Here is a 26835-nt window from a genome sequence, read left to right as displayed (position 1 = left end):
TTTCAAGCTTGAAAAATGCTCATTCAGCACAATGCACATGCCGCTGTACTGTAGCCTGTGTACACACTACACATGCAGTGTCAGTGACACTCACTGACTCAGTAGGTAGGGTACGAAGCGTCGTTGTCGTATAATGGCGTATATAATATGTACCCGAGGTAACTATCTGATATGGTTAGGGTTAGGGTTGGGGAGTAGGCATAGGCGACTGTCTGATGTCACGATCATCGATTATACTCGATCATCGGTTGAACAGAGGCTCGAACCAAGCGCTTGGTTATCAAAATCCATAATCGATTTAATCGAAAAAAAATATAATAATAATAATTTTTTTTTTTTTAAATTTGAACAAGAAAACTTGGAAAAGTGATGAGAATCAGTACATGTATTATACACACAGTAGTAAACAGTGCAAAACAAACAGTAAACAGGGCTAAACAAGCACATACATGCACACGCGTACATGCACACGACGTTACGCACACGCAGGCATTCAACACCCCGAGTAACCGATTATAACCGATCATCGGTTACTTGGGTTCAACCGATGATCGATTACGAAATTACAACCGATTGACAACACTCCGGACATACAGATCGCCGACACAGGCACTTGGAACGTCTCAATAAAAAAAATTAATGCTAATGGTAAATAAACACGAAATGTACCAAAGTCTTAATGTTTCTCTACTCTATTTCGCCTATAAGTATAATCACCTGTAAATGCCAGTCAAATATGCTCATCTGCAACACGCAAGTACACCGCACGCCTGTGTAAACGCGCGTTGACTTTGGCGTTCTTTGTCTCTTTGTGCGATGTGGCTACAGTGTACAAGCTAATAAACTTTATTCTGGTTACTACAACAAGTTTGACTTTATATCTTCATCATTTTGACATCAACGCTCATTCCAACGTTACACCTGCGCTGTGCACAAACAACATGAATAAGAGAGCAGATTTATTTATTTTTTTATTAGATTTATTTATTTCGATAATTACTAAAGCATACATTACATCGATAACAGCATAAATAAACAAAATGCAGCTAGAAAAATTATCGAGGATGAAAACACAAAAAAGCGTGGCTAACACACTTATTTCCATTGTGGTTCAGCAGGTAGGAAAGCGTGATTGCGAAATTCGCTCGACGCTTGCTTTATTTCACACGATCACAGCACAAATACACATCCAACAGCTTCCATCTTGGTATCCATGTGTACAGAAATGTTCACTTGTTCGAGTTATAACGCTGGCCTTTGTTCTTACCAACTCCCGCCAGAGATATCTTGTGAAATCCTGCACGAAATGTGCTCTCCGTGAAAATGTAAAGAGGACGACATGATCCAAAAATCCCTAACGGCGCTACTTTCGATCGATCGCTGTAGTCGTATGTGTGTGACGTCATGCCCGCGCGCATTGTGCTTTGCTTGGCAGGCCTCGAAATGGAGCTCGGAGGCCGGCAGCAGCTCATCTCGGCATGCAATGCGCCGCCATTACTCATGTATAAACAGACATCTCGTCCTCTTTACATTGTCACGGAGAGAACATTTCGTGCAGGATTTCACGAGATATCTCTGGCGGGAGTAGGTGAGGCATATAGTGGCATCAGTGCAAGATTTCATGACTACTAACTGACTTATTGACTGTGTACATACTTTAGAACATTGATGACTCATGAGTAATTTGGTTCTTGTTAATACTGGTATGAAAACTATCGCAAATGTGTCGTACGATCTTCACCCTGCACGCAATCATGTCACACATGTCCTGCTGCCAGTGGACACATTACAAAATTGAACCATTTGGTAGAAAATGTCACATCGGCCACAATAGAATGGCTGGAAGTGTGGTTCAGAAGTTTCACACTGAGCCTGGAGAGGGGGTAGGCTGTGGGGTTCAGGTCATTGTCCCATGGACCACATTGGCACCTTTTCACCTTTGAGTGTTGTATGTTATTTTACTCATCACAAATGAATGACAGCTGACACAGTGAATGTATCACAATCACACAACAATATCATTCTGATTGTGATTGATGCAAATTCTACTACTGTTTGATCTAGAATTTTTATGATTTTTCCAGCATGTTAAGATGGCTGAGAATGTGGCGAATCGGTTTCCAAAGTACAATCTGCATCTTTATGGTGAAGGGTAATGTTTCATTTGTGTTACCTCTATAGTTTAATGTATTTTGCGTGGTCATGGGCACATGCTGAAATTTTGTGTGATGAAAGGAGTGTATTTCTCTTCATAGTGCTAACATGTCTTATCTCTGTTTTATAAATACTCTTCCCACCCCACTTATGTTTAAGTTTGTCATAGTGACCCTAGCATTCAAAACAGTATTTCTTTAACCTTGTAAGTCATTGCTGACATAAGTGTGATACTTGTATTTCGCTAGGCAGAATAATGTAAACGTCCACTATGCCTACTTTTCTACAATTTAATTATCATTTGTGTTCTATTAATATGAGAAATGTTGGTAAAATCAATTTGTTGTTGCAGGTCATATATTCAGAAAATGAAAAGGTATGTACACGTATATGTACCAAATTATCAGGAGCGAATTAAAACAAGTTTGTTTTTATTCACTTTCAAAATTATGCACTGCTAAATGTAAATACTGTTTCATAAATTGCACTTGAAATGATGCACAAATAAATGATGGGGGTTTGATTTTCATAATAATTAAGTGAACATTTACCTTGCCATTAACGTTATCTTAGAAACGAAATATTTTTTGCAATGTATAGAAATAAAAACAATCAAATGTGGACGAGATTATTGAATTAAGTCAATAAATTTTTTGATACAGGCAGCTGAAGCCAAAAGGTGTACCAGTGTTGTTCATTCCTGGTAATGCAGGCAGCTATAAACAGGGTATGTTTTCTGTTGCAAATCTTGCTTCTTGTTTACTTGCTGGCCCTAATATCTTAGACCCTAGCTGCAGTATGAGTTAAGGTTGTGGATCTGTCATCCAATTATCCCATGCATTAGTTTACAAAACTGTATTAGGTGCATATTTGGACTATAAGTCTATCTTCTTGATCTTGATTGTGTACTGCGTCGACCGCGTACAAGCTATAAGTAATAAGTTGGGACCCTTGGTGCATGTGTGTTGTGTGTGTGCATAGTGAGATGTAAAAATGGTCTGTTGCCTTTGCCTCTTAGTTCGATCCCTGGCATCTGTTGCTCATAGGAAAGGAAATGACATGGGTCACAAGTGGAAGTTCAACTACTTTACAGTGGATTTCAATGAGGTATAATACAAGTTTTTTGGGAAAGATTTTCATATATTGCCATTGATATATATCTATTTCATATCCTTTGAAGTAACCCTATGCTGTTAGTCTGTTACTAATATACATGTATGTTTGAAACAGAGTCATATTCTAGAAAAGTTAGTATAACATAGAAACTAAAATTTATAACAATTATTTATCACTATACTTTAAGAGACAATATTGAAATGTGGAAAACTACTTAGATAGCTTTTGAATATGGTAGAAAAATATGTAATCATTTGTGTACTGTTTGGTAATTTTGTTTAAATAGGCTACAGCTATTTACAATTGTTGCAATTATGTGCAGTGGTGGTAATGTTGTAGTATCTGTGTACCGCACTTTGACATTCATGTCTATGTTGTTTCAGGAGCTCTCTGGTCTCTATGGTGGTGTTCTAAAGGATCAGACCAAGTTTGTTCAGCAGTGCATCAAGCATATACTAGCTCTATATGCATGGAAGTCAGCACCTCCCACATCTGTGATACTTGTCGGACATTCCATGGTAGTGCAAAATGCATCTACTGTTTTGATTTCGGAGACCTGAGCAGTAGTTTGTGTTTTAATCAGAACTTGCCATGCATTCCTCTTGAGTTGTATTTTGAGATCTATTCAGTCACCTTTTTGACAAATGATTTACTTTTCTAGGCATTTAAGAGTGTTCCTATGTTTACCCTATTACTACTGGATCGATCTACCCATGTCACTTGAAAGAAATTAAATTCTAGAAACCTTTTCTAGATGAGATTTTGGATGTTTTACATGGAATTTAGCAACTTTATCATCGCGTCTGTGTTTTTAGGGTGGACTCATTCCCCGTGCACTGTTCACTTTACCGAGCTTCAACCCACAGCATGTAGATGTGATTATAACTATAGCCACTCCACATCAAGAGCCAGGTTTGTTGCATATATGATAACCAGTAGGGGTGGGACGATTCATCGATTTATCGATGTATTGTGGTACAAACCTCAAGGATACATGTGTCGATACGTTTGACTATTCGTGATACGAATTTCGATGTTCTCCTGAATAAAGTCCAAGTCATTTGATGGCATATAGTTGCATCAGAAAATAGAAGAAGCATGATAATTTGCAGTACGTTCAATAGCAGTTTTACTCACCACTCTACGATACTGATTTGTAAGCATTCATATATGATTGGTAGATCGAGTACCAGTTAAGTGTATAGTTTGTTAGGTATATGTTTCCTTGAAATTATCACGATACATATATCGTATCGTGAAAGGTATATATGTGGATTGTATCATAAAAGATGTAATGTAATGTAATGCGGATCCTATCATGAGCTACCCGTATCGACCCACCCCTAGTAACCAGCTTCTATATTTATGAGATCAGTGAACACCTGTCCAATGTGAGAATACTGCTGTCTGTTGTGATCAAGTGACGTGACATTAACAATTGGTAATAGAGAAAAGATAATTGCACTATAGTTTCTTTGTATAAAGACAAGTAATGATTCAAGTGTTGATTGTCTAACGTCTGATTCTGTGACTGTCAGAGGTCACTGATGAAGTATATTCATACACTAAGGTAGTTGGACTTGTATCTAGGAGATACAGCCACTTCATATCACATATTATTCCTTGTTTGTGAAATGGATGTGCATCTGATTTGATTAGTTAGACCGTGATAACGTTGGTTATACTGCTGCTGCTTAAATATTCATACTGGTTTGCTCTGTTGTCAACACTTTATAGAGAAATCTGCATAGCATACATAACTAGAGCACTCGGAGAGTGCAGACCTCCGCCAAGGCAACTGAATTCTCTCACTGTGAAAAATTTAATTAATTAATTAATTAATTAAATAATTAATTGGATCCGGATCACCACCAAAATGTAATCAATTCTAAGTTACCCCATTTCTGACCTATCCTGAAAATTAAATTAATTAATTAATTAATTAATTAATTGGATCCGGATCACCACCAAAATGTAATCAATGCTAAGTTACCCCATTTCTGACCTATCCTCAGGGATGAGATTCTTCCGCGGATCCGCGGAAATCCGCGGATTTGACAGTCCCAGGGGTCGATTTTGTGAAACGTCTAAATTCGTTGAGAAAATTGGGAAGGGGTAACAATGTATAACAATTTAAATTATATACCCTCAACAGCACCTGACTGTAGACTGTAGAGTGTAGACAGTAGGCTGACAGCGAAGTATACAGTGTATCTGTTTTTGCGTACCAGAAAAGGAAATCCTCGTTCACAGGCTGCAGTAGAGGGGCAAACATTTGAGGTAGCTGATCACGTAACGACCATGCCTGGCCTGGGGACCAGGTTTACATGTTGCTGCGTGCATGTTCTGTGCATGACTATGCACTGATTGTTCCATTCGCATTGTGTTTTTTTCATTCAAATCTGGTCGCAGCAAGGCAGCTTATGTCTGAGTAAAACAATGCAAGCGACGGGTGGAAACATAAAAATATCATTATGTCTAGACATTTAATAACAAAACTTGCCCTATTTTCAGCCTCCCCCCCCCCAATTTGCTATTATAGTTCGTTTGTTCCTTTTCACAACTTGAAAATGTCATTCAAGAGTCTCCTATAATTTGTTCAAAATAGCTTAGAATGCACCAAATTGCACCATTCTTTAAAAAAAATGACCTACGGTCCTCGCATTGCTCGCTCCTCTGTTTGCTAATTAAAATGTCAGCTGAAAATTAAATTATCTAATCTCATCCCTGTATCCTGAAAATTTTATTAATTAATTGGATCCGGATCACCACCCAAATCTAATCAATTCTAAGTTAGCCCATTTCTGACCTATTCTGAAAGTTTTATGACAATCCGTCCATAACTTTTTCAGTTAGGCTGTACACAAACAAAGAAACGCACAAACCCACAAACCAACAAACACACGCCGGTGAAAACATACCCTCCTGCCAACCACTTGGCGGAGGTAATAACTTGTGAAGACATTTTACAACTATTGCCATTGTTCGATCACATTTTGATGTGTATGCTCATTAACGAAATTATATTTTCATCACAGTGATATTGCTGGATCGATTCATGCAGAAAATGTATCAGCAAGTTAATGATTACTGGAGAACGAATGGAAACTCTACACTCAGTCATGTTGCCGTCGTTTCTGTTGCTGGCGGTTACCGTGACATCATGATTCCCGATGGCATTACAACTCTAACGGGTCTCGCAGCAGACGGCATGGCCATTAGTACTGTAGTACGTCGATCAATGCATTAAAAATATTATCATAGGGTTCATCACAGTAATGTGTACGGATGGTACCGTCTGCGATATTGTTTGTGTTGATTCATGATGAACAAAGTTTGTGAATTTAATTTGGATATTAAGTTGATATCAAATTATTGACTTATTGTCGATAATAAAATGCTTGCAAATAGGTCTCATACATATATGCTTACAGGTGAGGTAACGATAGACTGTTTTGTGTGCTACAATTGCTGATTTAATGGTCTGTTTGATAACTGCTGATTTTTTCTTTTTTGTTTAATTCTCAGAGTTCTGCTGTTCCCAAGGTTTGGGTGTCTACTGATCATCAATGCATTGTATGGTATGTTTACTCTGAACTTCTGCATTTATTATCGTGAAATGGAGTCTATATCGCTCTTCAAAGCTAAGACAATTTAGTAGATCAGTGTGTGTAGCCCTTCTTATCATCACTGCTTGTATAGGAAAATGGGTTGGCAAACCTGCTTGAAAAAACCTGGCTTTACTCATTTTTCTTCCCCTGAATTTGCAGCCTATAGCAACTTGTTTCAAAATGAAATGGTTATAGAGGATGAGTTGGTATTAGATAGCACCCAGTTTGTCAGGGTTTTCAACAGCAATTTATCTAATTTGTGTGAAACAATGGTGAGTGAAAATTATTACAGTTAATTAAACCTCGATTATTCGAATGAGACGGGCGGGTAGTATTTTGCTCGGATAACTGATTGTTCAGATAACTGATCTGATCGTATTACCATTAAATATTTACGGTACCTTGAGATCTTGTGAGATCGAAATTCGGATAATTGATGTTCGGATAACCGAGGTTTGACTGTATATACTTATTGTATACTATCAAAACCAGATTATGTAGACCTTTGTAGCAGACGGGAGTAGAGGGCTTACTCACTGATATAGTCCTGTCATAATATGCGTACATACGTACGTATACCCACCCACGTACTTATGCACGAACCTACAAACAATCGAACGTACACGCACATGCACATGTTCTCAGACAGTATAGATATATTCACAGCATTCTACTCATGTAATATTTGAGCAGCTGTCTATAAAAGTGCTGTTTTGTTGTAACATCTTTTCACTGTCTTGATGTGTGTGTAGGTGCCACCAGTTAGTGATGGCTACGAAGAGAGCCATGTTTGATCTCATCAAGGGACCAGCAGCATCGAAGCAGGTGTGTACTAATGCATCATTAATTTTTATTAGTCCACAACACAATTAAATCACAACAGCAGAGAGAAATGAAAAATCTTCACAGAGAAATGTCCATCAGAAATGTATGTGACATGTATTGCAAGTACACGGTGCAACTAGATACTACTTATTATGACTTTAGTATGTATCTACATCCGCTCTGGGTAAGTTGTGGTAGACATGTGGTACACGTGTCTACCACAACTCATCATGTGTTATTTTTGGCGTGGCCCGCGCTACCTGCAAGTCGTTTATTACTACGGTGGTGGTGACGGCAATGCTAGCAGTCTCCTCCACCCCCATAGCTATACATACACCTATCCAAAAGACACCTTGCAGATACACCTACATCATAGTAATCTAGTTTTATCAGGTATAACATCTGTAAAATCACTTTGTTAGGCTATGATAAAATTTCATAGCAAGGTCAAAACACGCTGTAAGCATTTACCTATTATTTTCTAACGAGCTGCCTCGGCACTTCGCGCATCTGCAGTTTTGGCGAGGCGCTGCGTGCCTCGGCTACGGGTCAGAATAATGCCCCGCGTGAGAGCCGAGACAGGGACACTTTGAAACCATGAAAACTGCACAAAATGTGCCAATTTGGCTGTATTTGTGTGCATATTTTTTGCATATCTGTCTTACCTTTGTATCAATAGTAAGAAAATTAGAACCGAGCGCTTTGCGGTAAGGTCGATGGAAATGCATCAAAATTCAGCCACGTTCACATCTAATGACGCCGCCCCTAGCAACGATGCGAAAAATATAAAAAAATTCCCAGAAGATGGAGCCATGATGTTGTACGATAGATTGGTCTAAAGCTGCGTTTACACTATAGATTTTTGTCAGCAAATCGTACCGATTTCAAGTGCATTCCAACTAATCAGCTGAAAATCGATAGTGTAAACGGCGAGTCGGAGTCGGAGTCAAGTCGCCGAGTTGGAGAAATAGAACGTGTTCTATTTTGCACGACTCGGATGCATGAAATCGGCGAGTTGGATAAATCTAATTGGCTTAAAACTTTCACGTGATACGTGAACTTTGACGTAGGTGTATTGTTGTTTTTTCAATGTATGGCTTAACTTGCCATAATATGTAGTCAAATTCCTCCTTTGACATCCGAAGAAAGTTTCGGTAGCTTTCCTTGTATTCGTTTAGTAATTCGGGTAATAACCTGTTGTAAACGCGTAATTGGGGCCTTCTGCCTATCCTATTTTTTTTTCACCATTAATGCAATAAGCAGGTGCGCACAGACGTCTTCTTCTTCCATTGACCATTTCTTACTGCAGTGTTTCAGTACTGCAGTGCTGCAATCTACATACAACTACAGTAATAGGGGTCACATCGGGGGCAAGATTGACAATCGGTACGATTTGCTGACAAAAATCTATAGTGTAAACGCAGCTTAAGTAACCATGCTGTAGGAGTGGTACCCACGCACCAGTAATATCGACCAAGTGCGTCGCAGCAGCAGCAGCAGCAGCAGCAGCAGCAGTAGGACACGCCCAATATATAAATAGATATGCATTTGTAATCATGAAAACCATTTTCTATATCCCTCTGACAGGGCGTTCGCCAAGTGTATGCCAAACCAGCTCATTGTTGCTTATACTGTTGATAATATGCAATCTTTACACACAAATCAATTCAATCCCTCAAAAAAGCAAATGTAGACTTCTATATACTCGCGTGCATTACACACATGCCAAAAGAATCTTACTAACAGCTCGCTGTTAGCCACCCTTAATTGAGCGATCATAGAAGACTTCTAGCAAATGATCATATAAGACTTAGTAGAAGAGATACGGCACAACAGCCATGTAGTAACTAAGGTTCACATCGCTCGACAACTGCCTGGTTAAACACGGTTGTTGATGATGATTATTGTGATCGACGTGATTAAACTAAATTTGTTCAAACTCTAGTTGCTCATAATAAAAATTGAGCTGCACCTAGTGGTGAAACCATGTGAAACTTCTAAATTTGGTAAAATGTTCCAAACGGGAACTGTTCACCGTTGGTTTCTGACCAGAATCGTTATGATGATGTCGTTCCACGTTTGCACAGGATAATAGATTACATCACTCTAACCTGCATCCGTACACCTCAAAGCGAAATCCTCCAGCGTTACTAAACCCTCCGTCGTGATACGTGTTTCCCGCGGTGATACGAAGATATCTAGCCGTGAAATCAAGCTCGTCATGGACGGGGGTGTCTATATCGATGTTACCATTCAGCTCCTGTAAGAAGTTGCAAGCAGCTTACGACAGTGCCACTGTTGTATATCCATTAGATGACTGGACATTCTCACAGCTCTAACCGAAAGTATTTAATCAAGATCAAATCTTTTTTTTATAATTTCTTTATTTTCAGGTATGTTACAAACGTTAAAAAGATAAAATCTTAGTAGTGGGTAAAACAGCACTTTTTATTTGATGTCATCCGCGTTGGTTATTTACGTGCAATTAGTTTACCGGCAAATCTTCCCAGCTGCTTCCATCGAAGGAATATGACAGAGTGTACTTTTTAAGCCATCTCGCAATATTGCATGCCTTGCATCCCTGAAAGTGACAAAGACAACAAAATCTCTCAGATGAAATCGGCTGCGAGGATGAAAGTTGAATTACTAGCTTGCTTCTATTATGCAAGGTTGGCCACAAATATCTTTAGTTTTCACGGCATGCTGTGGAATCATACTGTACACCTCACCTTGTGTGTAATTCCAACCAACTGTGCCTTTGATCCCAGGTCTACCGTCATCTCATGGTTTTTAAGAGGCCCCCACGCCTTATCTTGACCAAGTCGCGCATCTTCTACGGGGCTACTGTAGTGTTCTCCCGATAGAGCCTCATCTGGTATAGTTTTGTCAATCATGCCCAGAGGTGTAGCTTTATCCATCTGCACCGAAACGTTGTTTTGGTTATTTCTCATTTCAAGACAATATCATAGTGTTGAAAGTACTAGTTAACTAGTAACAAAACAGCCTATGACATCTGATCTAGCTTACCAGATAGAGGAAATCCCAGCCAATGGAGTTAACTAACTTGGGCATAGCTCGGTACCAGTCGTCAGAGAATTTCTTGCACTCCCTAGTTTCTTGTTTGTAGTTGACGGAGAAGCAATCCGGATCGTGTATGCAGGTTGCCAAACACGTTAGGCTGTTACGGCTGGAACTGGATTAAACGAAGTGTGTTAATGCTGTGACTATACTAACAATTGTGGTATGTGAGCGAGTGAATATGAGATAGTGCATGCAAATACACAACTGCTAGATGATCTCCTATAGTCATTTAGCTGAGGTTTATTTAAAAAAAGGGGAAGAGCTATCGATAAGGTGACAGAAAAGGTCTTGGTAAGCACATCATCTTGACCGTGTAAGTTGTTTAACTAAATTGGTTGCACAATACTGTTCATGTAACAAAATCGCAACCGATCGTTTCTACATACCTCAGCGTCAAAGGCGTGGTACCGTTAATCTCGTTGTCCTTGATTGTTTTCCCTTGAAACGCAGCGTTGGATCGTAGTGTTGCCCCATCCCAGTCGTGACAAGTTAGCGCACAGACTGACTTCAGTGAGCAGACTAATAGCAGGAGAGCAAGCATCGTCATCATCTGCTACGGTGACAGAAGCTCATGCAGCCTTGTCTTGTCGGCCTTGTCAGTGCACCACTGTTATTTATTGTCTCTCAGCTTGCACCCTGTGGCAGGGGCGAGCACAGACTCAATGATGGCTTCCCGACTGCTGCCTACGCGCTGTCTCTCGCTCGGAGTATACGAATGAATTTACGGCTTATCGTTGTACCACTCCAATTACTTTGGTGCCTGTTGCCTGTATTGAAATGGCAGCTAATAGCTCTTCACATATATGATGATCCTGTGTCACCATCGTCCCAGGGGAAGCTGACTGCATGGCTTGACAACAATTTATTCTTGCTCTCCTGAATATTTCTTAGGCCTTAATGTAGTTGGCATGGTATAACCGATGCTATTATGACCTATCATTGTACCACTCCAATTATTACTCTGCTGTCTGTTGCCGAATTGAAATGGCAGTCAATGCCCTGCACATATCTCTGTCACCATCGACCCATGGGATGCTGACTGGCTTGGCATCAGTTGATTATTCCTCTACTGCGTACTTTTTAGGCCTAATATGGTTGCCATGATACAAGTATATGGTGCTATAGAATATATCAAAAATTTATACTCACTATTACTGTTGATGGATATTTTTTGGCACACCATGAGGACACCAGTGAGTTGATTATCTAAGTGCCACTGGTGTTTTTCACAGCAACGCAGCTTTTAGCAGTAGCAGTTTAACTAGCTGTGGGTTTTATCACCCTGTGTGTGTGTATGGTGCACAGACATGCAGCACGTACCACACACAGGAAGGGGGGGGGGGAGTGCACTGTTTAACATTTTTCTGGTGTATAACCATATTATTTTACGCACCTTACTAGTGTGGGCCTGCCCATAGTTAGGATTATGGCACTTATAGAAAGGCAGACGGTCAGTTTACCTGCTTAATAAATCAGCTGAGAATGAAAAATCAATAGTAGTAACAATAGTAGCATTAACGGGTCTACAGCTCAGTTTCTAGCATCTACACGGCAACACTAGACATTTGCCTCACTTATATAGCTGATTCCTGTTTACTCGACTGCTTAGCTGCCATTAATCATTGGATCTCAAACGTGAGCACTTCTTATATAGTCTCTACGTGATAATTATGTTCACACCAGTTTCCGTCGTTCAGGTAACAAAGGACTCGGCCGAAAAGATGAGCATTTTAAGACACCACTTTGTGAGCAACTACGGACCAAAGCATTATGGTGGTGTAAGTGAGATTGTGGATATAGACCAGTCTGCTACCTTGCATGAAGAGAACAGCTCTGCATGGACCTTCACGAGGAGCAAGGTGACCTACCAATTAACTACTGATTAAAAACTAACTATGCTGCGACTGTTGGTAACTATTGACATTAAAGGCGACTTACTGGCTGTATTAGGTGACCATTGTGGGGCATTGATATTAAAGGTGTCCTACTAATTATTTACGGGCCTTATTGACTGTGATGTGACCTTTGTTTTCCTAATTGTGAGGAATTACCAAGCCAGTAATCAAAATATGAGTGTTAGTATGCCCACATAATGCGATTTTGTTACCACTAAGTTAGCAATGGCACCGACACATTCTGAATCACATGACTTCTTAATTATTGATGTTTTAGATATTTGTGGGCATGTTTCAATAATATAGTACAGTGATGTGTTTTCCATTGTAATCTTATTCTATGCTAAACGTGTTCATGCAAGTGTCTCGGTACCTTAGGTAGGCGAGCCTCGATATATTGAGGTGCCATTAACGACGATGCTGGACACATTTCTAGTCATCACTAACCAGGTACGTACATGATCAAGGAACAGGTGAGTCTATGGAGTAATCGATACAGGCTTAGTCGTTTATCTTTGTATGTGTGTGTGTGGACGTGCACACGTGTTTACGTGTGTGTGTATGTTTGTGTGTGTGTGTGTGTGTGCGTGCGTGCGTGTGTGTGTGAGTGCGTGCGTGTGTGCACGAGCATGCGTGTGAGTGTGAGTGCGTGTGCGCGCGCACGTGTGTGTGTATGAGTACTTGTTTTCCATCAAATGTACTCATTTTTAAACTTAACTAGCATTATTTTACACCTGATAGAATGAAGATGACTGGATATTTGCTTGTATGAAGCCAAAGGAAGTTAACTCAGAGGAAGCAGAACATGCTGCAGATAAAGCAAGCAGCAAGCAGCGATGGTACGTGCAATCTACTAGCTATGTCATGTTGGTTTATCAGTGCACTACAGCATCTGTGATTTTTCATATTAATTCATTTATAGTCCCAAATAATGTGTAATTATGATTCAACAAAAAATTCTATAATATCAGTAAAAATGTTAGGTATAGTTTCAGTAACAATGAAACAAACAGACAAACAAGCAAGAACTGCTAACAGACTAGTATGGTACCATGTCAACATTTTATACAGTATACTCCACAGTAGTAACTAGGAATAGGTTATCACTTTACCTATATGTTATTATTTATTCATCAATCTCATGCCTTTTCTGAAATTATATAAACAAATTATATAGTTCACTTCATTATATACTATACTCATCGCCGTCTAGGTGCTACCACGACTTCTACTCTGGCTTTTCTACTGTTTATTGATGGAAATTAGCACAGCAGTGCTGAAAAATATCGAGAACAAGGACATTGCTAACATATAGTAATAATAATAATAATAATAATATATAGTAAAGCTAATATTTACTGGTATGATGAATGGTCTGTCTGTGTCTACAGCAATGATGCAACGAATCTTTCACACAAGACACTGCTTTTGCCAACTCGTGAGGGTATGTGGAAGACCATTGCAATAAATACTACCAACCTGGCAGGCTACTATGACACCATCATGATACGAGTGGGAAAGTCGGACAAGAAGGTAATGAAACGTGTTTATGCTGTGTTACTAAAGTGTTACGTACATGGATTATCTGAGTGTGAGTTGATGAGAGGAAAAAAATGTGTTTTAACATGTGTAAATGAATGGACAGTACCATATAGAATATAGTAGATGGATGGATGGATGGATGGATGGATGGATGGATGGTTACATGCATGGGATGGGATCGAATGGATAGAATGGAATGGATTTTAGAAACGATAATAACAAGCTTATTGTACTGAAGCTAATATAATTCACTACAACCTATCTGTGGCTCTGTTTACTGACTGAGGTCAATAAAACTTGCTGAGGGAAGAATACGTTTGCTAATTGTTGATTGGAAAACATTATACAAACATAGATAGATGGTATTTCTCGTAAATCTCAGGGTACTCGAAGATGGACCTTTTAAGCTCTGGAAAAGTTCTGACAATTATTTACCTCTGAACCTGTCAATGCTTAGGTGGAAGTGTGGGCTGAGCAGTTTGGCCATAGGGAAAGACGGGCAGACATGGAGGTGCCTAGCTTCTGGACCTTTCATAAAGCCACAGATGTGTTGGCACTGAGCCAGGGTCAACTCTACTACGAACTGTCACTGGGGAGTCTGGCGAGCATCACGCAGGCGATCACTGTGTCAGTTCAAGCACATGACTGCAAGGACGAACGTGGCAAGAACGTGACAAAGGGTATGCTCAGAACACAGTGTAACATCCTTGAACTTTAATTATCAATCAAAATAAATCATGTAACAAATAATTTGGGAACTACACAATACACAAATACCAGTCATAGGATTTCATTATGCAATGATGCTTGTGTTCGAGTAATAGGTCAGATGGCGTTGAATCAGTTATTTTGGCTTTGTGAGATTTAATTCAGCACTTACTCATAGCTATGAATATGCGTGATTTTGAATGTGAGTAGATTTGCTTGAGTGATTGGATATTTGCATCGTTCTCTGGCAGGTGAGGTTGGAGTGATGAGATTCCTAGTACCATGGAGTGCGCAGAACGAATACAAGCATATCAGCCTCGAGTAAGTTAAATCTTTATTGCATGTAATTCAAATACAAATACATGTACTGAAGACGGTCTTTTTCACGGAGGAAATATATGATGGATAATGCGAAAAAGCTAAAAGCAATTAAGTTATATTTATTATTAAATCATTCGGCTGGATAAGACAGAAAGTCAAAATCGTGTAAGTGAATCACTGTTTGGAGATGGCTTACCTCACCAGAATTAAAACATGAACTGCATTAAACCACATAAGCCTCATCTACATGACGTTTCCTTAACCCGGCTTAAGAACAGTCGGGTTAGCTTAACCCGGGATAAGAAATGCGTAGCGTCTACGCGAACACCACCCGCTCCACGCTTGCTTGAGCGGTTCTGGCACGCGAGACGTTCCTATTGTTCTATTGTCTATAGTGGACTATTGTTCACTATTGCCGCCTATCGCAGGGTTAAGGAACTATGCGCTAGCCCGGGTTAGCATGCAGCGTCTACACGACGCTTAACCCGAGACAGCTCTTAACCCGGGTTAGTTAACCCTCTTCACATCGCGGGGTTACACTAACCCGGTTAAGATGCCTAACCCTGGTTAAAAATCCTCGTGTAGACAGGGCTTAAGGTTTGCGTTACCACTCGTGTAGACGCTTGCCTACAATGTGAGAGCAGAATGCCATAATTCAGCATGTCTTTTATTCAGTTGCTAGAAACACAAGAAATTCAACATTTCCATGTCCTAGTTTACCTATGATTTATTATATGAAACTCAATTAAAATGACATCAGTAGTAACATTGTACATCCAACTTTCCCTCACACTTTACCTTGTATCGATACCTCTTTTTATCTGTGTCACATCATATAATCATATATTTCAGCGACGAATCAGTGGTTTGTCCCAGCAGTAAGAGGCGATATACCGCCAGGTTGCGCCGCTTATGGCTTTGTGTGCGACAACACTCGGCTGCTGGTGTTTGGCGGGATGGTTGAGTATGGAAAATACTCTAACGAGCTTTACGAGCTGCAGGTAATTATATTGTCTCCCATATAGGTGAAAGTTCATTCACAGAATTGGTTGTTTGGTTGGTCCTTTGCATTAACAGGGGCAAAATTACCAGGCTCTTTCTAACTATTATTATTTGTTATTATTATTATTATCTTTATTATTATCTTTATTATGTTATTTCTCCATCAGCAGTTCGCACAAACACGGCCAGATAACGCTGAAGCTGCAGGCAGCGCCACCAGAGGGCGACACCCGCCATGCACAGCTGCAGATGTGGCTGCACCCCCGGTGTCGCTACAGCATTGCCATGCAACCTGAACCTCAGCAGCTGTTTGGACAGGTAAGCTACATGCCAGTGTGGGCAGGTAGCATTAATACTGCCTAGATATATATTAGACACGTAAGCTACACGCGAGTGTGGGCAGGTATAAATGCTAGATATATATATACAAGACAGGTATGCGAAATCTTAAGGAGTGTTTGAACTTGGAGTAATCATTCTGAATTGATTACTCCAAGGTTTGAACAGGTAAGATAAATCCTACATATTCACTAGATAGGTAAGCTGCATCTTAGGTAGGGATTCAATAGGTAAAATACTTCCTAGATAACGATTAGAGTGGTAATCTACATCTTAGGCAGTGTTTGTACGAGTAAAATATTTTCCAGATATTCATTAAACAGGTAATAAAAATGTAGCTTATAAGCTACATCTTAGGCAGAAATTGGACAGGCAAAATACTACCTAGATATTGATTAGACATGAAAGCTGCACGATTGATAAGGTCTGGGTATAGATAGACCGTTACATATATCACAGACACGCAGGGTAGAACAATTGCTTAAGTAGCTCTTGCTTTACAGATAGTGAGACATTACGGACACCTGATCCCAGTCAACTGGATGATGAATCTGATGTTGATTCTAGTGTGGCAGCTACTCACTGTTGCAAGTGATGGTAGAGTTTATTATTTTTCTTGGTTACTGTTCCAGTTAGCATTTTGCAGCCATGGTAGACTCCAATACTATAGACTAATTTCACATATCCTGGATGCAGTTTTAATACATGGCATTACTAATATAAATAAGCTTGGCTTATACATAACAGTATAGTATATATGCATGCCATCTGTATAAATAAATAAATAAATAAATAAATAAATAAATATATATATATATATATATATATATATATATCAAGAGTACATAATGGGAGACATAGAAAGGGTACGTAATCTCCCATTATGTACTCTTGATATATATATATATGACAAACGATAATGCAGTATAATGATTGTTGACCCTGTATTTTCCACAGGAATGTGTGCAACATTTGAGGTTTCACACCTGGCCTTCGCTAGTCCACACAGGGTGCTTATCGTTGGAAACCTCATCTCATATGTGCTCTGGTAAGAGAACAACTCTGTTCATGTTCAAGCAAACTAATCAAGATGTGAAATTAATCAGTAATGCCTGCCGACTTAATATATATTTTAAAAGGTAGCGTGTTGAGATGTATAAGAAAAACATAAGTTTGATTGTTTATTAAATTTGTGATTTTTAGTTTGCGAAAATTAGGTAAATAGTTGCTTTCGAATTGTGAATTTAATTCTCTATTTGGATTGTGAATGGGTCGAACTGAATCTGCCCTATAAAAAATCATATATACATTATGTGCATTAGTTTACCTCGCATGTTTGCATTGTGCAGTCAAACCCGTATATAGGGATCGCTCAATTGTCAATGAAAAACTCTAAATGCGTCTCTTATAGACAAGTGTCCATTTCACAGAGGTGAATTTATTGTATAACTGCTGCTCAAGGGTAAAACCAAGTCTTAAAATCTTCCTTTAAAGATGTGTCCTCAACATCAGAGTCCACTAACACAAGTATTACGTACATGGCTTAAGTATATGACCCATAAGACTTACACTGTATAAATTTACGCTTCCAGGTCAATTGGCTGCGATAATCTCAACAGACTAGGTATTCCCATGCCGGATAAATATCTGGAACCAACTCGTCAGCCTGGTTCTCAGTTGTTTGCAATCTTCCTCTATCTGGTGGCGTACTTTCTCACAATGGTTGTTGCCATGGTGCTGTCATTGATCATTAGGATTCTTGCATTCCTGATGTCGTTTATCGTGCGAAGGTAATTAATGATTGAATTACACTCATCAGCAAGAGTTGGACATGTCGATTGTTTAAACATCGTCTTATTACTTTTTCCAATTTTCTGAAGTTTAGTAATTATTATGCTGAATTCTTTCTATGTGTATGATTTCCGTGTTACCGCATTTTCTGTCGTATTGCTGCATTACGACGTTGAGGTTTGTAATGTTGGTCGTAATGCAGAGTTTCATTCATCGACGCATTATCTTCTCGTAGGAATATTCCATTCCTTGGATACGCTGCTGTGCCACTGCTGCTTGCTGTGGCTTTCAGAATGTGTGGAAGTCTGGCATTAATTGTGGGACTCGTCCTCTACGCGATCAAGGTAATGTGCATTCTGTGACGGTTCTAGATACATAGACATTGTTGCCGCGTGTGTGTTGGGGTGGGAACCTCAGAATTGCTAAATTATATATTTGGCTAACATCATTCATTCGATTGTAAAGCATTCGTAAGTTGGACGTGTAGACCAAATGATTTTCGTCCAGCTGTGCCGTAATACAGCAACGATAATGGTGATGTATGAGCAGAAACTTATGGCTTTTCTATATGGCAGGTTGTGTCAGCTCGTGTGAGAATGGATGATACACCAGCCACAAGAGGGCGTTTCAATCGCCGGTTCACGATCCTACAGCTCTGGATCTGTGTGACTCTTTTTAACCTTCCCTCAGCGGTTGTCTGGTTTAAAAACCTAAGGTGAGAAATCTCGATCATGGTCTCCTATATAAAACCCGCGTTAACCCTTAAATTGTAGCGAAAATGCACGTGACTTTTAGTGGCCACCTCAGACCAAGCTGTTGTTATACTATTACTGGTGCTGCTCCTTACTCGTTCTATGTGTTTTCCTGTTGTAGTTTCATACAGAATCTGGAGTCGGACCCAGCAGTATTCCACGCACTGGTGCTAGCTCTTGTATTTCCCATCGAGGAAGTTATCGAAAGGTTCGTATATTGACATTTAAAAATGTCTTTTATTTAATATTATATAATAATCATTATTTAAAAATCATTACACTCCTTGTTTTCTAACGAGGGAAAACATGTTGATATATTTCACTGATACGATAGATGTAGCATAAATTAGAAAACAGAAGTGAAACATGGAAAAAAATGGAACTAACGTCATGCATCTGTAACTGTGATTTTATCATACATTCATATTGATTTTAAATCCGTTATTTTTACAGTTACATTATTTTGCTTCCTCTTTTTAGTCCAACAGGTATCAAGCTGGCTGGGTACTCTAGTTATGCGCTTGCTATCATGGTTGGTATCTACTCCACCCAGAATATGTACAGAGCCCCATATCTAGCCTCTATCGCCATGGTGATAGCTTCTGTTTGCAGTGTTAGCATGCCAGGCGACAATGCACAGATGGAAAAGAAAACCAATTAAAGCTATAAAAAAAAAAAAATTAATGTCGAAGATAATTAATAAGCTACTGTAAAACGTATGCACATACATGTGATAGAAATAGTTGTTGATTTTGAAGAGATGTGATTAATTCAGTGATTCAATCAATAATCTAATATAATGATTGATATTTTGATCTCAAATTCGGTGTGGGTCATGTTTAGAGACTGTAGCCAACAGCAATGCTGTGAGATAGTATTAGTATAGTACTGTATATTAGTTAGGGTTGATAAAGTAGTGATGTCTCAATTCAATTCAGTGTGTTTTTGATAAAAGGGGACCAAATGTGATTTACGCGTGCTTTGATTGACATTGTGTAACAGAGCAGCTGTTTGTGTACTGTCGTTTATACAGGGTTTCTGTGAATGAATATAGATAGTAATTAACATAATTAAGACGTGAGATGGTGATGGTGTGTTCCATATAATAATATTGAGATCATTCTTGTAATTTGCTCAGGTGCACAAAATAGTTGTATTTTGCTATGCGTATGATTGTTTACAGCGTGAACGTACTAGTATACATAGGTGCATGCTTATACTTATACAAAACTGCAGAGTAGATATTATATGAATGAATCATTAAATGAAACTGGATGTATAACTTTTTATATAAGATTTTAACTCTTCAATGTTTTACAAATAAAACATGTTGCTAAACTTGAACGTTCCGATTTATGATAATTTCATTTCGGTTGTAAAATAGCTCACTGTCATACATTGCACGCACGCACGCACGCACGCACGCACGCACGCATGCACACGTGCTGTATCATAGTCCCCACACCCTTTGAAAGTCCTTAATTTTTCCTTTTGTCATTGAAAGTCATTGGAAATAGGTCCAGGTCTTTGAAAAAATAATTCACACTTTTGTGGGAACCATTACTGAGTAGGGAATGTACCATATAGAATCAACAGTCACGAAAAACCAATACCAATAATACCTTTTCATTCAATATCTGGTATTCTATCTATTTCTATCTATCTATATCTGATATGTCTATCTATTTATATGGTACTTTAATCTATATCCTATCCGGTTAAATTCTCTCGGAAATAAGTGATCCCCGTCTCCCAAATGGTATCGCCTACGACCTCGTTAGAATGGTGAATTTTATTCAGGCAAATGGCTGATTTTTAACCTTAACTTTTTCACCCGCCAAAGCACAAAATATGATTGTACGGCTATAATACATAAATACGCGTTTTCTACAGTCAGCACAACAGCACACACACTCACACACTCACACGATCCGACACAGCACAAACATACCACTAACGTACGCGCACACGCGGGTATCCGGTCGCACCGCACGACGCGTGCCGCGTCGTATTTGATAGCGCGTAAACGTCACATTTTGCGCCTCGCGGGGTGAAAAGATTTCAAAAGCGTGAAATACGGCCATTTACCTGCCAAAGTTTTTTCCATGATACCATCGCCGCAGGAGGGAGCGGATAGGAAGTGGGCAAGGGCAACAGAAACCGGAGAAAGGCCGCTAGTATAACTATATAATAAATATATATATATCAACGAAGTTGAGAATAATACGCAAGATAAATAGAAATTCCCTATATCTTACTTCTGATATGTGTTGTTCTTTGCCGCATAGCAATGCAATAAATGAATTTATTCACTATATGACGTTGCTTTGCGAGTTTATGCTTTGCCAGTTTTTCTTGTTCTTCTCTCTCGCCGGAATCTCTCGCGTTCCATAGTCACGCTGAACTGAATCATCATCCACCATCTTGTCCTGTGTTGTTGTGGTCGATTGTTTTTAACCGTGATAACTGCGAAAGCGTGCATAATTAGAAGTAAAGCGAAACCTGACGTAGCGTTAACTGCAATTTAATCCGCGGCCATTAACGGCATTGGTTCGGTTGTTCAAGCGTGTAATAACACAGAACAGTCTATGTGAATCATACTCTACGGCTGCATTAGAATATAGCATATATTAGTTCATGAGATATAGCAGTGTATACGACCACCACGCGTGTCCTATAGCTACTCCAGTTGGGAGCGGAACAACGCAACTACCGAATTTACATAGTTATTCGCAACGGAACGTGATCAAATCGTACATTAAATTTCATTAATGCTCTTTTTACTCAGAATGTGGGAAATATTCCCAGTAAATGTCCTGACTAGCGATCTATGTTCACGGATCTCGTAGACTCTAAGACTGTATGTATATTTATCTGCGTTTTCAAACGTCCAAAATTACGGCCAGTGCAGTACAGTGTACTCTGTCCCCGTACGCGACTCTCCGGATCCCGTACGCCGGTGCTATATGCATGGTAACGCTGCATGTATGGTCCTCGTAGGGAAGGTGGGGCATAATGGCCACCATGAGGCGCATAACGGAACACGCTAAAAAAAAACACATAAGGAAGTTGCTGCACGCCTATCGGGATTTTGTTAAATTGATAAGAGTCCAGCAGCCCTGATGACTCCATGAAATCTACATAGACGTAGGTGCCGATCAACACAACAGTGAGACGCCATGAGAATTTTGTTCACACCTCCTGATCTAAGGTAGGCTCCATTAGTTTCTAGTCGAGGTAGTTCCCACTCGTGATGATAGCTTCTAAACAATCTGATGCATGTATTTAAATAGAATTGCCTAGGCTACATGTTCAGTGAGTTTGAACAGTACCGGCCCTACAAATAGATTTCTGTACATGGGCCTGTCAATGAAAAAAGTGTCGAGGCGGCGCAAATCTGGAACCAGTTTTGGTTATGGGCATAATGGACCGGTATGTCCATATGCCCCAGTCGGGATAATAGATGCATAACGATCTAAAGCCAACTACACAAGACGCAATAATTCAGTGTACTGTATGTCGTACAATGGCCGCATACCCAAGTGGTGCTGGGACGGACGAAGACACTGAATGATCTTATTTGTGATTCTGTGCTTAAACCCCCCCCCCTCCCCCACAGTCAAAAGCACAGTATTGATTCAATTCGCCTAATGCCACTTGAATAACTGGAAGTTTGGGGATCGAGGTGGTGACAGTGACTGTACTCGAAAAGCCACCTGCTCTATGAACACGTACCTTAGGCCGGGTTAAGCCAATAGGGCCTACTAGGGGTTCATTTTTTATATCTGTTGTAATTGATGCTGAACAATCTTCCTGCCCATGCAGATTGCATGTAAATCATTAATTTTCTAGTCTAAATCTTTAATTAGTTGTAATCTGATGCTGACACAGAAGCTTCCTGGCCCATGCAGATTGCTGTAAGGCCTAAATATAAATTTTCTAGTTCAAAGTTTTATAGCATCTGTTTGTAATTGATGCTCCGACAGATCATTCTGCCCATGCAGATGCATGTAAATCATTAATTTTCCAAGTTCAAATCTTATTAAATTAGTTGAAATTCATGTTACACAAAGACTTCCCCTTGGTTTGTTCTGTTTAAAATGCAATTTTCACATCAAAAAATGTGAGCTTTGGGCAAAATGGACCACGGGGGTCCATAATTACCCCATGGGGGGTGTGCCATCGTTGCCCAATACGTGGGGGAGAATGGCCCTTTCAGACGCAAGATATTATATTGTAATTTTTACGAAAAATTGAAAAAGAAAAAATAAGGGACCCTCACTCCTATTGTTGTAAAACTCTAATGCCCAACATGAGGTTAATGAAGTGCGATATGACACTCTATAATTGTAAGCATGTGTATGTGGGAGTCCAAGTTAAGGGGCCCGTATGCCGCCACCTTCCCCTACTTGTACGTGTAATATATTTTTTGGGGTGTACATATGTACTCGCCTCCACCAGCTACTTGGTATGCGCGCATATGATATTACGAGAGGCGTGTGGCTGAATGGTAAAGACAGCACGCTTCGTGTCTGTATACACTGCATTATATACTATACAGGCCCGTGCCAGGGGGGGTTCGGGGGGTTCGAACGAACCCCCCCCCCCGAGCCCCTCCCGCCCAAGCCAAAATTTTTTTTTTTGAAAATTTGCAAGAAATATTCAACCTCAGGTCGCTCCAATTGTAGTGTAATAATCTGAAACTCCATTCGTGCGGGAGGGTGACAGTGACACCCCCCTTCCAACACCCCCCCGCCGCTCGGGATGCTTGGCTCCCACCTCGCCTGGTCGCTTCGCGCCGAGCAGGGGGCGTGTACAGGGGGTCCGTGGGAGTCCGGACCCCCCCCTTGCTGCGCAGAAAACGCATATGAGGGGGTGGTAATTTTAAAAAATTCGCGTGCTTCGCAACTATGGGTTACCGGTTAGAACCCCGTCTGGTACAAATTCCTGTACAGCGCCCTCTGCCGAGCAAAATGCCAACATATGAAAAACGAACTGCCCCCTCCCCCCATAGAGCTGTCTACGGGCCTGTATGTATATATATTATATATATATATATATATATAATATAAATATAATATATATACTATCCTATATATTATTTTTTATCTAATTTTTCATGTGGCTATAATAATATTACCACGGCGCGGGGGCACACACCCGGGCGCGCAGACGCGCTGCGCAACTCTCTCTCTCTCTCTCTCTGCTCACACACAACACCACACACAGCACACACACAGCAAACGCACGCCAGCACGCAACGCACACACACACACACACACACACACACACACACACATGCACACACAGTCAATGCCACACACACACACACACAACACACACACACACACACACACACCCAACACACACACCACGAACATGACACACACCACACCACACACATCAGACACACAATATTTATATACAATATACACACATTATTCATTTAGAATACAACCAAAATAGAAGTTCATCTAATGTCTCTAATCTCTATATATTATTTTATGTTGTTAAAATTTTAATTTTTAACAGTTTTTTTAAATTGCTAAGTGAAGGGCTCCTTTTTGTGTCTATTGGTAGTCGATTCCGTTGGTTATTGCCGTCATAAGAGTTGTTTCTTCTTAGTGAGTGAGTTGTGTCCCTACCATAAAAAAACTTTATTTGTGTATTTGTTTTAATTTCAGTGCGTCCTCAAATTTCGTGTCTGTCACGGTTAGCAGTTGCACGAACTGGCGTTCCGAGCCACGTGGCGAGGTGTCACGCACCGGGCCTAGCACGCTGAGGCGTGCCCTGACAGTCAGAAGCCTGAGCGTAGGAAACGATCGGACGCTTTGCCGATATGATCCTTTAAGAAGCGCGGTGGCGCAACGAAAGGGTGTTTCGTGAGCCTACGAGCGAGAGGACGTCGTGTGTCGTCCAAGCCGTGCGAGAGAGAGGAGACGTGTGTCGCAGCGCGTGCGAGAGAGAGCCACGTGTGTCGTCCAGCCGTGCGAGAGAGAGGACGTGTGTCCGTCCCAGCCGTGCGAGAGAGAGAGGACGTGTGTCGTCCAGCCGTGCGTGAGAGAGCACGTGTGTCGTCCCCGCCGCCGTGCGTGAGGAGGACGTGTGTCGTCCCGCCGCCGTGCGAGAGAGAGGACGTGTGTCAGTCCCACGCCGTGGCATGAAGAGAGGACGTGTGTCGTCCAGGCCGTGCGTGAGCGAGGACGTGTGTCGTCCCAGCCGTGACGAGAGAGAAGGGACGTGTGGTCCGTCCCAGCCGTGCCGTGCGAGAGGACGTGTGTCGCGCCAGGCCGTGGGCGTGAGAGAGGACATGTGCGTCCCAGCCCGTGCGTGAGAGAGGACGCTGTGGTCGTCCCAGCCGTGCGTGAGAAGAGGAACGTGTGTCGTCCCAGCGTGGCGAGAGAGAGGACGTGTGTCGTCCCCGCGCCGTGCGAGAGAGAGAGGACGTGTGTCCGTCCCCAGCCGTGCGCGAGAGAGAGGACGTGTGTCCGTCTGCAGCCGTGCGTGAGAGAGGACGTGTGTCGCCAGCGACGGTGCGTGAGAGAGGATCGGTGTGTCGTCGCAGCCGTGCGTGAGAGAGGCCGTTGTTCGTCCCAGCGCGTGCGTGAGCAGAGAGACGTGTGTCGTCCCAGCCGTGGCGAGAGAGAGACGTGGTGTCGTCCCACCGTCGCGTGAGAGAGGACTGGTGTCGTCCCAGCCGTGCGCTGAGAAGAGGACGTGTGTCCCGTCTCGTTCCAGCGTCGCAGAGAAGCGACGTGTGTCGTCCCAGCCGTGCGGAGAGAGAGGACGTGTGTTGTCCCACCGTGCGCGAGAGACGGACATGTGTCACGTCCCAGCCCCGTGCGTGAGCAGAGTGATGTCGGTGTTGTCGCAGCCCGTGCGGTGAGAGAGGACGTGTGTCGTCCCCAGCCCGTGGCGTGAGAGAGGAGTGTGTCGTCCCAGGCCGTGCGTGAGAGAGGATGTGTGTCGTCCGCAGCCGTGTGTTGAGGAGGAGGTACGTTGTCGTCTCCGTCCCAGCCCGTGGCGAGAGAAGCGCGTCGTGTGTTCGCCCAGCCCAGTGCGAGAGAGAGGACAGTGTGTCGTCCCAGCCGTGCGAGAGAGAGGCTGTGTCGTCCCAGCCTTGGCGTGAGAAGGACAGTGTGTCGTCCGCGTGGTGCGAGAGGACGTGTTCGTCCCAGCCGTTGCGTGAGAGAGGACGTGTGTCGTCCCAGCCTGCGAGAGAGAGGACGTGTGTGTCCCGTCCGTGCGTGAGAGTAGGGACGTGTGTCGTACCCACCCAGTGCTGAGAGGAGAGTGGTGTCGTATCAGGCCGTGCGTCGAGAGGACGTGTCGCCCGCCCTGTGCTGAGAGAGGACGGTGTGCGGCCCAGCGTGCGAGAGAGGAGGACTGTGTCGTCCACCGTGCGTGCGAAGCGTGACGTGTGTCGTACCCAGGTGCGGATGCGAGAGGCTGTTGGGTGTCGTCGCCACGGCGTCGTGCGAGAGGGACGTGTGTTCGTCCCAGCCTTTCAGGTGGCTGCCGCCCGAGGACACCGTGTGTCGTCCCAGCCGCGTGCGTGAGAGAGGAGTGTGTCTCCGCCGTCGGCGTGAGAGAGGACGTGTGTCGTCCCAGCCGTCGTGCGGAGGGATCGTTGTTCGTCTCAGCCGTGCGTGCGAGAGGACGTGTTCCGTCCCACGCGTGCGGCGGAGGACAGTGTGC

At 41.7% G+C, this 26835-nt stretch overlaps 1 protein-coding gene across 2 annotated transcripts in view; it reads left to right on the top strand.

The window, feature by feature from the left end:
- LOC106818044 (GPI inositol-deacylase-like) overlaps window positions 1–20481 on the top strand; it is a 20900-nt gene extending 419 nt beyond the window's left edge. Inside the window, exons 2-24 of one of the 2 annotated variants that reach the window (XM_014822760.1) lie at window positions 2085–2152; window positions 2507–2530; window positions 2817–2881; window positions 3173–3261; window positions 3654–3788; window positions 4086–4182; window positions 6309–6499; window positions 6799–6851; window positions 7634–7706; window positions 12485–12646; window positions 13061–13132; window positions 13424–13521; window positions 14074–14215; window positions 14682–14904; window positions 15184–15253; window positions 16426–16573; window positions 17098–17191; window positions 17552–17642; window positions 18187–18384; window positions 18621–18729; window positions 18961–19100; window positions 19259–19345; window positions 19618–20481. In XM_014822760.1, coding sequence (XP_014678246.1) covers window positions 2085–2152; window positions 2507–2530; window positions 2817–2881; window positions 3173–3261; window positions 3654–3788; window positions 4086–4182; window positions 6309–6499; window positions 6799–6851; window positions 7634–7706; window positions 12485–12646; window positions 13061–13132; window positions 13424–13521; window positions 14074–14215; window positions 14682–14904; window positions 15184–15253; window positions 16426–16573; window positions 17098–17191; window positions 17552–17642; window positions 18187–18384; window positions 18621–18729; window positions 18961–19100; window positions 19259–19345; window positions 19618–19798 — 2610 coding nt within the window. In that variant the 3' untranslated portion in view covers window positions 19799–20481. Of the gene's footprint in view, window positions 1–2084; window positions 2153–2506; window positions 2531–2816; window positions 2882–3172; window positions 3262–3653; window positions 3789–4085; window positions 4183–6308; window positions 6500–6798; window positions 6852–7633; window positions 7707–12484; window positions 12647–13060; window positions 13133–13423; window positions 13522–14073; window positions 14216–14681; window positions 14905–15183; window positions 15254–16422; window positions 16574–17097; window positions 17192–17551; window positions 17643–18186; window positions 18385–18620; window positions 18730–18960; window positions 19101–19258; window positions 19346–19617 lie in introns of both variants that reach the window. The other variant, XM_014822759.1, reaches the window with a different exon arrangement.
- The last annotated feature ends 6354 nt before the right edge of the window (window positions 20482–26835 follow it).

Source organism: Priapulus caudatus, unplaced genomic scaffold (assembly GCF_000485595.1).
Source record: "Priapulus caudatus unplaced genomic scaffold, Priapulus_caudatus-5.0.1 Scaffold1994, whole genome shotgun sequence".
Lineage (NCBI taxonomy): Eukaryota > Metazoa > Priapulida > Priapulimorpha > Priapulimorphida > Priapulidae > Priapulus > Priapulus caudatus.
The sequence above is the reverse complement of the archived record's forward strand: the minus strand, read 5'-3'. Positions and strand labels throughout refer to the sequence as shown.